The sequence below is a fragment of the Protomyctophum bolini genome (genome assembly GCF_963924005.1).
Source record: "Protomyctophum bolini genome assembly, chromosome: 4".
In the NCBI taxonomy this organism is placed as follows: Eukaryota; Metazoa; Chordata; class Actinopteri; order Myctophiformes; family Myctophidae; genus Protomyctophum; species Protomyctophum bolini.
Window position 1 is genome coordinate 16,229,886 of NC_137865.1, and position 15,576 is coordinate 16,245,461.

Here is a 15,576-nt window from a genome sequence, read left to right on the forward strand (position 1 = left end):
AATGGCTGGACTTTACCTGTAGCATCACATTACCGTAGTTACCAATACCGCTTAAAGAGTCTAAGTACATAATGTAATGGACTACATGTTGTCTCAGTAAGACAGCTCTCCCCCCTATCCACAAGGAGAAGCAGTGCACCAAAGAATTATGGGAATTGTAGTCCAGGAAGGTAGTGAGACCAGTGTCCATGACATCAGAGACAACAGGCTCACTGCTACAATCTAAAATATCTACTTATCAGTAGACACGAGACACGAGACTCAACTCGTGGCTAAAGACTCGAGACTCGACTCAGACTCGACCCCAAAGACTCCAGACTCGAGCCCCGAGACTCGTGGGCATCTCTGAATACCCTATCATCTAGCCTCTACAACAGAACAGCACTACTGATCACCCACTGTCTGATAATGTGCTCTAATGTACATACAGTAGCCTACACTGTCTAGTACAGGATACAAACAAGCACTTAAAAAAGCACCGTTTTCATCATCACCATTATCCTAAAGAAGCATAATCTGCTTAGCTGGGTAAAACCTCATGAAATACAATGTCTGCAGAGATTATAAGATTAACTCGCACTGCTCTCTCCTCTGTCTGCTTTCATCAACTTCAAAATCGGTGCAGTAGTGGGCAGGGGGGGGGGGGGGTGGCGGGCTTTCCCTACAGAGAAGGGGGGGGGGAGTGGGGGGGCTTTCCCTACAGAGAACATGGAATACAACGAAATACAGTAGTGCAGTTAATAAGGGCATCTACTGTACCTCGTGATATTGATTCAACTGTAAGAAATGGCTGACTGAGGGCCAACAATGTTAAAGGGATAGTTCACCCCCCAAAATAACATTTTTTCCTATCGATTACTCACCCCATGGAGAATTGAATTCATATATTATTTTTCGTATATTTCTCTCTTTGTGTCGGCTATTTTCAAAAAAATCTATAGGGCCTATCCATGAATTCAAGTCTTCATACAATAAAAAAAATGTATATACTGTACTGTATATATCGGTTTTAGATTTCTTTTTGCATAAACCAGTGGTATTGATGTTGTTTAAAAAATTTGAACCAATGGAAATTAGTAGAAAACGCTTTGGACAAAACCTCTTAACTCCATTAAACTGTCTGACTAAAGCAAGTAACTCCACCACCTCTCCCTCTCTCATGCAAGTAATCGACAATACCAGTAAGACGCCTTATACAGTAGGCGAGAGCGACCACAGGGCTGGAATAATGTCCCTTCATTATGTCAGCACTGTCATAGAAGTTTCATTTTAAATTGTCTCATATAAGCAGCGGGGCACATTATTATTTTTGGCTAGTACTCAAAGGAGCACCTGTACGTATCCTGCCACAACATTATGCCGCTTTCACACGGGCAGAAGCAAAAGATACAAAGATGCAAAGTGTAAAGGTGGCCTTACACTAGCTGATTTTTGCAGATTTTCTGCAAAAAATCCTACACTACAGGATAATCGGAGCGGGTAATCGGAGCGGGGCAGAGCAAATATCAAACATTCTTGATGTTGATCGGGCCGATCCCGATCCCGAGCAGATCGGAGGGATTACGATTGGATCTTTTATACACTCACACTAGACGATAATTTATACCCGAGAATCGCTCCCGATTGAGTCGGGCACCCCCCCCGAGCGTCAAAAATGCACGATTATTGGCTAGCGTAAGGCCACCTTATGTCACAACACCAGCAAGCTAATTCAGATTTCAGAGGCGCCCAACACCAACTTTGATGAAGTAGTATTACTTTGTTTTCAAAATATAAGGTTTTCTTAATTTCCTGAAAAATGAAACTTTTGGAGTTAGGTGGTTTCTTCCCGACAGCAGAGACTCTCTCTCTAGCTCTCTCTCTAGCTCTCTCTCTCTCTCTCTCTCTCTGCACACAACGTACATGAATGTAAGCAATATATTGCTTAGCTGGACATACATTATGCTGGTGGAATATTGTGATTGATTGTGTGTACAAATTATTCATGCATCAGCCGGATAGTCTCAAACACTAACGAATGCCCGTGTTATAACTTACATCGTTATAATGGATTATACCTACAGCTACCTATATTCACAGTGTCTGTCATAATGTTACCTCCTCAACGTCGGGTCCAGGGTAGGGATGGGTATCGAGGATTTTAATACCCAAGCATGTTCAGTTCTGTAGCCGGTACCCAAGTGTTATGACCCTGGGTCATATGTGTACTTTTCTTTTAGATTTCTTCCCGCTTTGCTTTGCGCACGCACGCACGTACGCACACACAGCTTTCTGGCACAACAGAGCTGATGAGTTTCAGACTGCTTCACTTTGCAATGCGTGACCCAGTGCAAGGTAATAAAGGCATCTATTGGTCACAGCTGAAATGAATTGCAGATTTACAGCCGATTCAACTCTTTGGTTGTAATTTGCATGCCGTTTGATTCTACCTCTACATCAGTGGTAACCAACCTTTTCAAGCCCAAGAGCCCATTTTATTCCCAATTGTAAGCCAAGATCTACCACTAAAACGTGTTAGAAAAAACACTTGTTTTTTTGCCAGGCTTTTCTGACAGGCTCAATGCATGTGCTCAATGCAGGCTTTTCTGACAGGCTCAATGCATGTGCACACATCCACACAAAGACTAAAGCTTAAATTAGAATAAATACTTATAGTAAGTTATATTATCAATGTCAAATAATATTAAGACAAATTAGAAATAATTAGTATTAGAAATATTTTGTTTCTCATTTCAATGAATATTCACATTGGCAGATGTTCAAATGACATAGGCATAACAAGACCATTATTTGCACAGATATGGTGACATACTCTCAGGGTCAGCCCACCTTTAATGAGACTGCTGTGACTGCACTTTATCTGCAAGCGTTTTGAAATCTGGTTCATATTTAGTGATTGCCAGTCTGAGGGTGTCATTAAGATGTGAGTCAGTCATACGAGTTCTAAACTTGGATTTTATTATTTTCATTTGTGAAAAGGCCATTTCACATAAGTACGTGGAACCAAAGTATAGGCATGCAGCTTCACTGCACACGACACAATCAGGGGATACTTCTCTGCTCACAAGAGACCAAAATTCCTTCTCTTTAGCTCTGACCTGCAGGTGACAGTCACTTACTAATCCAATAATCTCCATTTAAATATCTGAAGTTAATGCAAACACATCCTGCATTTTATCGGACAGCAGTTCAATGACAGTAGGCTCAGTAAAGAGGAAAGGGTTTGATACAAAAGCAGCTACTTGACTCATGTGTTGTACTTCAACAAGTTTTCATATTTCATATTTATCATATTTTTTGCTCTATGTGTGCATGTGTACAGAATTCAAACTGTAGCATTGATTATTGTCACGGACAGAAGTCATTCTTTCCCTTTGCATATGCCCTGGAGTGCACTCGCCTATTAGTTTGCATTGCAGACTGGTATATTCAGTATATTTTTCTCATTTTTATATTTTTGTTGTTGCTGCGCAGCAGTTGAGGAGAACGCAACTATGCATTCCTTTAAGCAACACAACTTCTGCAGCTGCATCCATATGTTTAGAATTTGCATCAATGATCAAATCCCAATAATAAAAAATATTATAACAACGAACAACGAAAACTGAAGGAGCAGGGCGCTATCGGCTAGTAGTCCCAACTCAAGTGTCTGCAGCCTGTCACGAGCCCGTAATGAACGCACGTTGTTCCGTATTTTAATGTCGGGTCGGAGAATAAATACAGTATGAATGACGGCGGGATTTATTTGACAACTCTGTCCTGCTTTCTTCACGAGAAGAGAAGAGCGCTCACAGCTGCTAATATGGTAGCAGCCCTGTGGCTGACCTGTCAGTTCTCTTTACGGCTTGTTGTGAACCTTGATGTGAACCTGGGTCTGGGAAGCTCAGAGCTGCAGCCATTGGCTCATGATACGAGCACACGACCAATGGGACAGATCATTCAGTGTTGCTAAGATACCACCCCCCCACCACACACGCACACACACCCTTGGACGATGGGGTCTATTCTCAAACTCAGAGCCACAGCGCTCTGCTCAAAATTAATTTGCATGTGACGAGCGGCACTGACATTATTCAAATGGTTCGGACACTTCGCGATCGACTGGAAACGTTCCCGCGATCGACTGGTAGCTCGCGAACCCCTGGTTGGTTACCCCTGCTCTACATGATACCGCCGCCACACTGTGAAGCTGTTGAGGGCTGATTACACCGCGCTGCATGTTATTATTATGTCCATAGAGTTTAAGCACGGAGCCGAGCACATTCGCCAACCTTAATCCAGTCGCCAACCTTAAAGCACGGTCGCCAACCTTAATATGCATGTTCGCCAACATAAATCTGGTCGAACTAACGGGAGGTCGAACCATGTCCATCCCGCATCAGCGGCTGGCTCCTCTCACTGTCCCCCGGGTACAGTACAGATCACTTATATAATGAAATATAATGAAATATGGGTCGGGATTGGGGAGTCTGACGGCGGGGGAAACCATAGGTGCACAGTGCACACTGCCTGGGACCGATGTTGCTCGTGTTGGAGCCGAGCCGCGCGAGCCTGTGTGTTCACTGCGCAGCGGCAGCAGCAGCGACACACACAGCGCAGCCTACTGATCATGTGCCATGCATGCGTACTATTAAGACTTGATTATTGTATTTGTTTGGCGTTTTAACTTGATGAGGGGAAGTGGAGATTGTAATCAAGCCTGTAACCCCCGTTACTATACGCCCGTTACCAGATTACACATTTTAAAATGTACTCTAAGACGTTACAGTTATGGTGGTTGCACACTGGACACGTTTTTCGGAAAACCGACGGGAAAACGCTGCTAAAAATCCGAAAACGTGTCCAGTGTGCTGTGTAGGGACCTTTACCGTTTTTTTTACTCTGATTACGTAACAGCGTTACATGTGATCCGTTACTTCCCAACCCTGCTTTGGCAAGCCAAAATAATAAGTAAAAAAGAAAAAAAGCGATCCGGTTTGATATCAATAATAAAGCTTATCAGACGGAACATTACGCCAGAAGCAGTAGCTGGTTGGATTCCTTATGACGGAACGTTCTGCCAAGAGCAGTAAAACCGTTAATCATCATAACCTGTTGTATGTCCTCCCCATCTCTATCTCTCTTGTCTTGCCAACCTGTATGCCCTTTGTTTGGCCTCTGCCACCTCTACCTTCACTGCATCTCCCTGTACTCTTGTCTACTCTCTTCAGTCCTCTCAGCGTCCCACCTCTTCTTGCTAACCCCTTTCTCTGTACACTATCCTGCACTTCCTCATTCCACCACCAAGTCTCCTTATCTATTTTCCTTCCAGATGACACACCGAGTACTCTCCTACCAGTCTCCCTGATCACATTAGCTGAAGTTGTCCAATCATCTGGGAGAGCATCTTGACCACCCAGAGCCTGTCTCAACACCTCCCTGAAAACCATACAATACTCTTTTTTTATCTTCCACCATTGGTCCTCTGCTGCCTTTGTCCTCTTCATCTTCCTCACCACCAGGGTCATCCTACACACCACCATTCTATGTTGTCTGGCTAAACTCTAACCTACCACTACTTTGTAGTCACTCACTCCTTCAGATTACATCGTTGATATAAGATGTAGTCTACCTGTGTGCTCCTACCTCCGCTCTTATAAGTCACCCTGTGTTCCTGCTTCTTCTGGAAGAAAGTATTCAATACAGCAAATCCCATCCTCTTTGCAAAGTCTACCACCATCTGTCCTTCTGCGTTCCTATCCTGGATACCAAACTTGCCCATCACTTCCTCATCACCTCTGTTGCCTTCACCAACATGTCCAAGTCTGCACCAATGACCACGTCTCACACTTCTGGGGATACTGTGTATCACTTCATCTAAAAAAACAATAAAAGGTTTGACAACAAACAACTGGGAATGACTGACCTATGGCCATGTAGTCCTCTGCGTCACCGGGCAGCAAGGTGGCGAGGGGGCCGGCGTACAGCAGGAGGCCGTCCTCCTCCTCCGTCATGAACTCTACGTAGAGATGGCTATCGTAGCACGGCCTAACAGGTGGAAACCACGCATAGCCGTTGCCATGGAAACTACGCTTTGTCTGCTGGCACTCCGGACCCTGGAGCTGAGGGGGGCACCGGCACCTGTGCAGCAGGGAGAAAAGAAAGAAAGAAAGAAAGAAAGAAAGAAAGAAAGAAAGAAAGAAAGAAAGAAAGAAAAAAAGGCAGAACTTCAACTAAAGAATGGGGAGAAATGGGAAAGGTATAAAATGACATGACATTTGATAGTTTCTGCTCGCATGAAAATCAAGATTGTGCCGCGGTGGCAGTTCTCCCAAGAGGATGTAAAAAGGTCCAATTTGAAACACAACAGCAGCGCGAGCAAAAACACCCTGTCAAGTGTCAATGCAGGCAAACAGTGGTGGAAGTGCATTTAGGTAGCCTACTTTTTACAGTACAATTTAAGTAAATACTTGGATACTGTAATAGTTTATACTTAATTATAATTTGAACTGCACTATGGTTATTTGAACAATGAATACTCTAGTTACCTGTTGCTTGCAGGTTTAGATTATTATTATCTAAAACATTACATTAACCACTTAAGCTATATTGTATACTATAGCTATTCAAACATAGCCGGCTTACAAGTTCACAACGAGATACAATGCAATTTTGGGGAAACATAAATTATTAATAATAATAATAATAATAATAACATAGTCATAACATAGGCTACTCATAACAGATTGTTCCTGCATGGTTGCTTTTACTTTACTACACTCAACTACAACTAACAGGTTGTCAAAGTGCACAGAGGTGTTATCTCTGCACACTGATCTCCTGCATTAGCCACGAAGCTCTGCATATTCAGAATTAAACATTAATTAATCAATTAAGTGTGAACGCAGCGCTAACAGAGCTCCGTTCATTATCTACACAGCTGCCTCGCCTCAGTCCTCAGGAGACGCTCCCCTGTCTGGCACCGACCACGTCTCTTTTGTTAGAGCTTAATTAGTTCCATTTCTCTTACTATTGCATAGTGCCACCGGTCCGCCGCTGCTGATTTAGTGACTTTCTTCCTCAATCTCTCTCTTCCTCTCCCTCTCTTAGCTGCTTTTAAAGGTGTTAGGGAGGTGTGAGCGACACTGGCTGTCTGATATATTTGACACTGGCTCTCCTTTTTACTTGCCTATACTTCAATTAGTGGCTGAGTGGCCAGGCGGCTTGCTGCTCAGTTCGCTGCAAATAACTGACTTAGGGCCGATTCATACTCCTGTTTCGGCGCTGTAGTGCCGAACTGATTTCGGCTCGTCAGAAAATTTCAGTAGCACCGAAGAGCCGACTTTAGGACGGTACCCGCCCCCCCGAACCTCAAATGACGTCAAATTGTAGGCTCTACAGCGCCGAACCGACTTTTATTCGGCTCTAAAATAGGAGTATGAATCGACCCTTAACCACTTACAACCTGGCTTCCCTATTTTGGCATGTTCTCATTGGTGGGGGGAAAACACTCAAAATGTTAATATATATATTATATAAAGAAATCTAAGATATATATCATTAAACATTTCAAACGTTTGTAAAATTGCATTGTGAGCTTGTAGACCTAGGGCATTGAACCCCAGCATCCCCGTTTAAAAATAATTTCCTCCATAGTCGTTCCAAGTACAGTTGTAACTCAAATCCGTTTTACTAAGACTAGAGGGTTTAAGTGGTTAAGCGGTCAAATAGAGACACTATCACTGTCATGACATGGGGATGAATGGAGGCTTCCCTGACCTTTGTGGAACACATTTATGTAGCAATAGCAATAGTAAATATTAGCAATCCCTGAAACTCGGCGTCAAAGTCTACGCGCTGCGTGATGAGAAACAACCCTTTCAATCACGGTGGGGGTGGATGCAAACGGACGGGAAAGGCGAGGCAGATCTCATCCCATTCCCCCGTGCTGATAATGTCAAAGCCATCTATTTTCACGCGGCGTTTCAGGAAGCCTCTCTGTGTACCCACTACCCAGGGCTGTTAGGGGAGCTGTTTCTCCCCCAGCGCTGTTTATACAGAGGAGAGGCTCCACATGTGAGGAATGCTGATCGGTATACGTAGCCCCCATGCATACATATCGTCGCTGTCGGAGGGAAACCTTGTATCTTCAACTTTTTGTTTCGATTTTATTTCTTATTCTGAAAATAATGTATTTGTCGTGTAAGTGTGTTGTAAGTGTAAGTGTGTTGTGCAAACGTTGCGGAAATAATTGCACTGCAAGCTCAGAACGCGGTGTAAGCTTTTTGATAGATACTGATAGTTAAAAATTGGTGGCACAGTCGGTATAGTGCTGTCCCCTCACAGCTAGAAGGTCCTGGGTTCGATTCCCGCTGGGGACACCGTGGGCACTGGGGGCGTGTTCCCTCCTCCGCGACATTGGTGCCCATACCCGAGGCGGGGTTGGTGAAAGGGCCTTTCTGTGTGGAGTTTTCATGTTCTCCCCGTGTCCCATAGGGTAGGTACCTTCACAAAAAACATGCAGTAATCGTGGTCTCTAAACTACCTCCCCCTGGCCAGCTGGGGGCGCCTGATGGAGGGGAAAGGAACTGGTCGGAATAACGTGTTCCCTAGGCTCCACGCACTACGTCCGGCCAGGGAAACTCCCCCCTGTCGCGAGAAAAGAAGCAGCTTGTTTTGGACATATTTACAAGGTTTCCACCCGACATTGATGATATGCAAACACACGCACACAAACGCTACAACAACTACACTCTTTCATATGTCACAGGAGAGCAATGCCAATCTCCAATCTAGCAGTGCCAGGGCATGTTTCTCATACCGCTCACTGACAATATCTGATTAGGCTAGCAGTTAAGGTCGTTCTGCACAGGATAGACGCGGAAATTGGACTCTTTATGACTGTAAGGTATTCACATGAGGGAACAAATACTGTATGCTTCTTATGGTGCAGCATAAGGGCTTTTTCAACAGCCTGCATATCAGGCTGTCAATCGAAGAAGACGGAGAAGAAGAAGAAGAAGAAGAAGAAGAAGAAGAAATATGAAACACCCAAAAGCATAGATAGAACCAATATAAAATTAATGCATATTGTACAAACTCAAATTCTACAAATCTGATGCCAAATTACCCCACCTAGACATTCCCTATTGCACATCCACCATTGCTGCTAGTTTTTTTTTGTTTTTTTTCGATCCTTTTATACAGAAGGTTCAGAGTGTGGTTCTGTACATTTTAACCGTAATTATCTTTTTTGTCTTCTTTTTTATCTTGTTTACATTGCATTGCTGTTGTTGCACAGTCTTGTGGACATGTTGCATCAACATTTCACTATTTGTATGACTTGATTCTCTGAAAGAGAACCTCCCTCTCACTAACTGCATCTAACCTTGCATGTTCATGACATGTACACAATAAAAAATACGTCTTAACATCCACCAAGTTAACCACAATGAACCCTAGCATCCAATATGCGACATTCTGCAAAACTAGCTGATCTACGGTTGTGAGCTTTTCGCTATTTGACATATACAACGAATTATATTGTGTTTAAGTGGTTAAATTCACACTCCATCCATGTGGATAGAGAGCTGGATATCCAGCTCATTTCACCAGCATACAGCAGAGGGGGCGAAGCAACTGTACTAATCTCGCTGCCCCATATTTATTTAATCTCAGCATTAATGCATTCGATCAAATTAGCTTGCTGCTTCTTGCGTGATAATCTCCCTCAGGGGCTTGTGTACTTAGTGAAGGTTCTTATATCGATTGCAGACGTTAAGTCAACATGCAGGCGTATGGCCAAGGTCTCATCTAATGAGATGAATTTTGAAGGTACAAAATTATTTGCTGCGCAGTACGTTTAAAATCCCGAAATTCAATATGAGAGTAGTAAATCTAATGTTGGGAGTCTTGAGAACATTTCAGTATCACCTCATGCGGCTGTATCATTTAGAGACTCTCAGAACATGTTTTCTTATCTACTAAAGAGATAAAATGTCCTGTGTGTACTGTGTATATACAGTTCAGACTCCTCGCTGGAGGTGTTAGGAGTTCTAGATGTTGTCACAAGATACACCCGAGGGTATGAAAGGATAAGACACACAGACCACAGCGTATGTTGAGCCCTGTTGGCTCAACAATGAGTGGTATTGAGGGGGATACCACTCATTTAAAGCATTGAACTATGTCAATAATATACCTTAGGCTAGAAATAATAGAAATAATAATAATAATAAACCTTTCCTCCTTCTGTGTAGCCTAGAACTGGAGGTCTAAGAACTTGGGGTCATGTGACCAGTAGCCTCGGAAACCCAGACGTTTTATTTCTGTGACCAGTGACATCACGAAGATGTACTTTGCAGGCCAAAGAGTACATCTTTGTATTTCAACCTGTCTGTGGGCATTTTGACGTCTTATCAGGCTTTTGTGTGCACCTGGACAGATTTTAAGTTGTTCGAGTCCATATTTAGATATTTGATATTCATTTGATCGAACATGCACGCAACAAAAGACTCCACTCCTCATTTAATACACGACTGTTTCTGTTAACTGATGAAGATAATATCCTTCTAATGAAAGGAGAGACCATCATTTTTACTTTAGTTATTTCATTTAAAATGTATAATGATAGATTTTTTTAAAATAAAATGAAGTAATACATTTTCAACATTAAAACAGAAAACACATGATCGAATTAACATAAATACATATATACTCAGTCTCATATCATACTGTCTACATCTTCCGAAAGGAAAGACTGACCAGAAGCAGGGAAAAAACATATCCCCACGGTCCATACAAAATAATAACCAGAGGCGGATAACAAAAGCAGATCCCCCCAGCAAATACAACCATGGGAGCTTGTATTTTCCCTTCCACTCTTTTACACCTATAATACATTTATGTTAAAGGAATTAGAGATTAGAGATGGCTATTATAGGATTGTATCAATTCCAATTCTGCTTATCGATTCCGGTTCTTACCCATTCCCCAGTAAGTCAAACGTTTAGATAACATTATTAATTAAATCAGAGAGGCTTATTGGTATCAGCCGGGTGTGGGAGTCTATGCCTGTTTCAATGTGCTAGACCTCTGGGAGATGGGATGCTGAGGTGGAGCGTTTCAATGTGCTAGACCTCTGGGAGATGGGATGCTGAGGTGGAGCGTTTCAATGTGCTAGACCTCTGGGAGATGGGATGCTGAGGTGGAGCGTTTCAATGTGCTAGACCTCTGGGAGATGGGATGCTGAGGTGGAGCGTTTCAATGTGCTAGACCTCTGGGAGATGGGATGCTGAGGTGGAGCGCAACACCTACCATCAGCTCCCAGTAGGCTACTTGCACAACATCAAGCCCTGCTACTCATACACTGAGTTGGCGGTGCCTGGGATCGAACCCGTGACCTTGTGGTCGAAAGGTGAGTGCTCTACTGACTGAGCAACCACGCGCTAATAAACGCGGGATAAAACAGCCAGCCCTCCCTACCTGTATCCACTCTGGGTGTCGACGCAGGTCCCTCCGTGGAGGCAGGGATTGACGGGGTACGACGCACACGGCTGGCGGACCAGCTCCCGGGCGATGCAGCCACACACAGCCGAGGTGGAGGCCGTCAGCGACACCAAGGAGAAGCTGCCGCCGTCCAGCAGGGTGGGCGTGTCGCTGAGGCTCAGCTGTGTGAGGCAGCCGCCGCCGCCGGCGGCCCGGCAGGCGGCGGCGCCGCGGACACACTCGTCCACCTGTACCTGGCTCACGTTCACTCGCAGGATGGACTGCAGCTGTCGAGACATCGTTATCTCATTATCACCACATGTGGTGAAATAATAGGCTTACGCATGCACGCACGCACACACACACACCGCAGATACACACAGATACGAATGCTTTCACACACTACTACACACACACACACACACACACACACACACTAGGTCTGGGTAGACATGACTTCAAATGAAGTATCACGATTATTTTTCAACTTTTGCCCCAATTACGATTAAAGGAGAAATCCAGATTAACTGTTTTCTTACCTAAATCTGATGTGATCCATCAATGAGTGGTATATGTGGAAAATTACATACAGTACATTACAAAGCTCCGACAGTGCAAGGCGGGTTTATCGCTAAATCGGTTATTTTTTATCGCTTGACAATTCTTTCATTTATATCTATATAGAATATGTCTTTCATACTCTTCGCACTCACAGAGTGTTGTCCCAAATGGGTTGTGGCAAAAGGCAAATGGCCAATAAATCCCACCTCCATGCTAGACATGGAGTTTTGTTTCCCACTCTACCACCAGTCGTTGGCTATAAGATTACGATAAGAAAAGGGCTTGTCTGGAATTCCCTTTTAATGGAACGATTATTTAAACAAAGTAAAACTGTGAAAAAAGCAGATCATCATAAGCTTGTGAGCTAGACTAGGACTTCTGGTTCCGGGTTAAGCTACGTACTGTGTTGTTGTTGTTCTGACTCTGATGCTGCCTGCTTTATGTGGATTAAGTAAACTACCTCGACACAACTATGTATCCTGTCTCACTGTTTCTTACCCCACAATATATTATATTATATTATATTATATTATATTATATTATTATATCCTTTGGTTATAATTCACCCCGTAGGCCCTACGGTATCTAGGTTACCTCTAAAAAAACATGCAGTGATGGAGGGGAAAGGAATGGTTGGAATAACATGTTCCTTCCACACACAGGTGATACGAAGCACGATGTGAATTGAAGGAAGCATGAGCTCAGTTCGGAGCTCTCCCCAGGTTGGCAGAGGGAGAGTATAGCGCCAAGGATTACAGTTCAGGCAATTGGCACCGGGTGAAAAATGGGTGCTATTTTCACAGTGTTTTAAAGTTTGTTTGAAGTGTTGAAGATTGTCGCCTATAATGACATGCGGTCCAAAAATAGGAACGTCACAGGTTGAAAGTGGTTAAATGTACTGTAATAAAAGCACTAGTGTTATCGTAAGTTTAACACAATTCAGCGAGACAGTGAAAGGAGAATGACGAAGGGATTGCAAGAGAAATGAGCCTGGATGTACGCTATGGTGTAAGTGAGAGGAGGTGAAAAAAGATAGACTGATGGATAGATAAAAGAAGAGTGATGCAAGGACACCACAGGGGGGGGGGGGGAGGGGGGCACGGTGTCAAACACACAAACAGTTTGTGTTAAAATGACAAAAAAGGGAAGATAAAATTTCAGTTATCGTGTCCCGCCAGACTCCAACATGGACCCCCCCCCCCCCCCCCCCAGCTCCTCAATGTACCACTTGATGTACGAGCCCAGATCTCTATCTACAAGATGAGTGGTTCCATATCGCCGTTACTCAACACGTGGTCCGCGGACCACTAGTGGTCCATGGCGGAATTACAGGTGGTCAATGGGAAAATGCTTTAAAAGGCTTAAAAAGTTTGATAGCACATTTGTTAAATTCATTGAGGAGGAGCTGACGGCTTAGTTCCGACACGCCAAAGGTCTGACAACCTACCCCAAACCCTAACCTAGCCCTAACTGCAAGCACGACACACAATGCATGTCGGACCAAATACATGTCGGACAACGCATGTCGGGGGTGACGGGTGATTTCTCTGCCAGTGGGCCTAATGAGGCCAACTCTTTTCACCTGTGCAATTTCCAGCCTCTGCCTCAGCCAGTGGGCCGAATTGATTGCCAAGTACACTTTTCAGTGTGCAGTCCTCACACACAGGCACATACATTGATCTCCATGTGGGACACCGACTGACAGTTAAAACGGGAGCTATGGGCCTGGGCCATGGCTCAGCGGTCCAGGCACCTTGGCTGGTAATCCAGTCTGGCAGTGTGCCGCGGGTTCGACTCCCGATCCCGACGGCCTTTACTGCATGTCACTCCCCCATCTTCCTGTCAGCCTACTGTCTGTCCCTCCATGAAAAAATATAAAATAAAGGCGAAAGCCAAAAAAAACAAAAACAACGGGTGCTATGCTACGACAACGTATATCATTAGGTTCCCAAGTTGCATCGTTCCCAAGTAGGCCAGTGGCCGACTGCGACGGGCACGTACAGCTAGGTCTAGTATAATGTGGGAGATCTAAAGTTCAGAGTTCAAAAGTCAGAACATGAAAGTTGTTCGGCATGAGGAGACGCATATGCATAATTGCGTATCAAAGTGTTATTGCTGACACCTGACAGTCAAATGGTTCATGAGCTATGCCTGTTCAAAGTTTGCATTTTCAATTGAGTGCTATAGTGCCACCCTTTGGCCAATGGTTGTGGGCTTGGCATCTTCACCGTTTGGCATACTAGCCCTCTACCATATTGCCAAGTTTAGCAAAAAACTACGGTTAAGCCAGAACTGCTATTTTTGGTGGAAGGAGAAGGGACCAAAGTCCCTTCGGGCTTGGTGGTCCTTGGGGATTGATGAAGAAATATGCTGAAGTAGTGAAGATCCAGAGCTAAAAAAAACGGTTGAAAACCACTGTATACTAACCTCCTTTTGACGTGCAGCGAGGGTTCCGTGTAGCTTTTCCGGCTGCAGATATTCCGTGTCGGTGAACACGGAGAAGTGAATGTCCAAGGTCTTCTCCCCCGTGTCTGCGATGCTGAAAATGTTCACGCTCCCCGGTCTGACGGCCAGGGATTCAGCCAGGAAATCCCACAGGGTCTCGAGTCGGCTCTTCCCGCGGACGTGCGAGTCGATAAACTCCCTGGCCGTGATGCCTGTGGGAGATAAAGAGGGAAGGGTGAGTTGCAGGCAGCCAGTGACAGCTAAGGAGTTGATCAAAGGCTGCTCGGTTACGGATTCCGTTGGCCTTCCATTATCATGTGCGCACTCATTGATCCTCATTGTTCCTGCAGGCTGATTCGGTCTGTGAGGTGAACGAGTCATGACTATGAGACATTTAAAGAGCGGTGGGAAGTAACTAAAGTACTGTTTTGAGGTACATTTACTTTACTTGTGTGTTTACATTTTTCGACACTTTATACTTCTATGCGGCAATACATAGTAAAATGTGCTTTATACACTAAAACTTGAGTTACTAGATTTGTTATTACAAACATACATTAATCACTTGAGACCTGTTTTGTACTTTGGCTATTCGTAAATTGCCGTTTTGCTGTGTCGCATCGCGAGCTATGGTGAGGTTGTAGAGAGCTTGTAGATCTGAAATGGGACATTCTGCATGCACAAGGAGCACTGTATACAGTATGCTGCTGCCAACAATACCTTTCTACTTTTACTTAAGTAACATTTTTGTACAGTAGGCTTTTTCTTTACTAGTTGAGTATTTCTACGTTGTGTTATTGCTACTTTTACTTACTATAAATTAGTAAAAAATAAAATAAAAATATCTGAGTACCACCGCTGCCATGAGACAGATTTAAAAAGGATATTTTATTTCCCTGGTGAGAACAATTTTGCATCTGACGTGTGAAAGATTTTCATGACCTCGCAATCAATCAGATTTGTGGTGCCACCCTCCAATAAATATCCTGAAGGTTGGAGAAAGGCATCTTTAATCTCCACAAGGGACCGGCTTAGAGTCAGAGGTAGCCATAATAGCCTTCAACTCCAGCCTTTTAAATGTCAAGGGCCTGAACGTGACACCTC

The 15,576-nt window shown here is 44.0% G+C and overlaps 1 protein-coding gene across 1 annotated transcript in view; it reads right to left on the reverse strand.

Moving 5' to 3' along the window:
- The window catches only part of LOC308314722 (neural-cadherin-like), a gene marked incomplete at its 5' end in the record, with an annotated part of 230,491 nt that overhangs the window by 42,844 nt on the left and 172,071 nt on the right, over positions 1–15,576 (reverse strand). Inside the window, 3 exons of the mRNA XM_080762381.1 lie at positions 5,906–6,120; positions 11,464–11,753; positions 14,455–14,684. Of these exons, the coding sequence (XP_080618507.1) occupies positions 5,906–6,120; positions 11,464–11,753; positions 14,455–14,684 (735 nt within the window). The remainder of the gene's footprint in view (positions 1–5,905; positions 6,121–11,463; positions 11,754–14,454; positions 14,685–15,576) is intronic.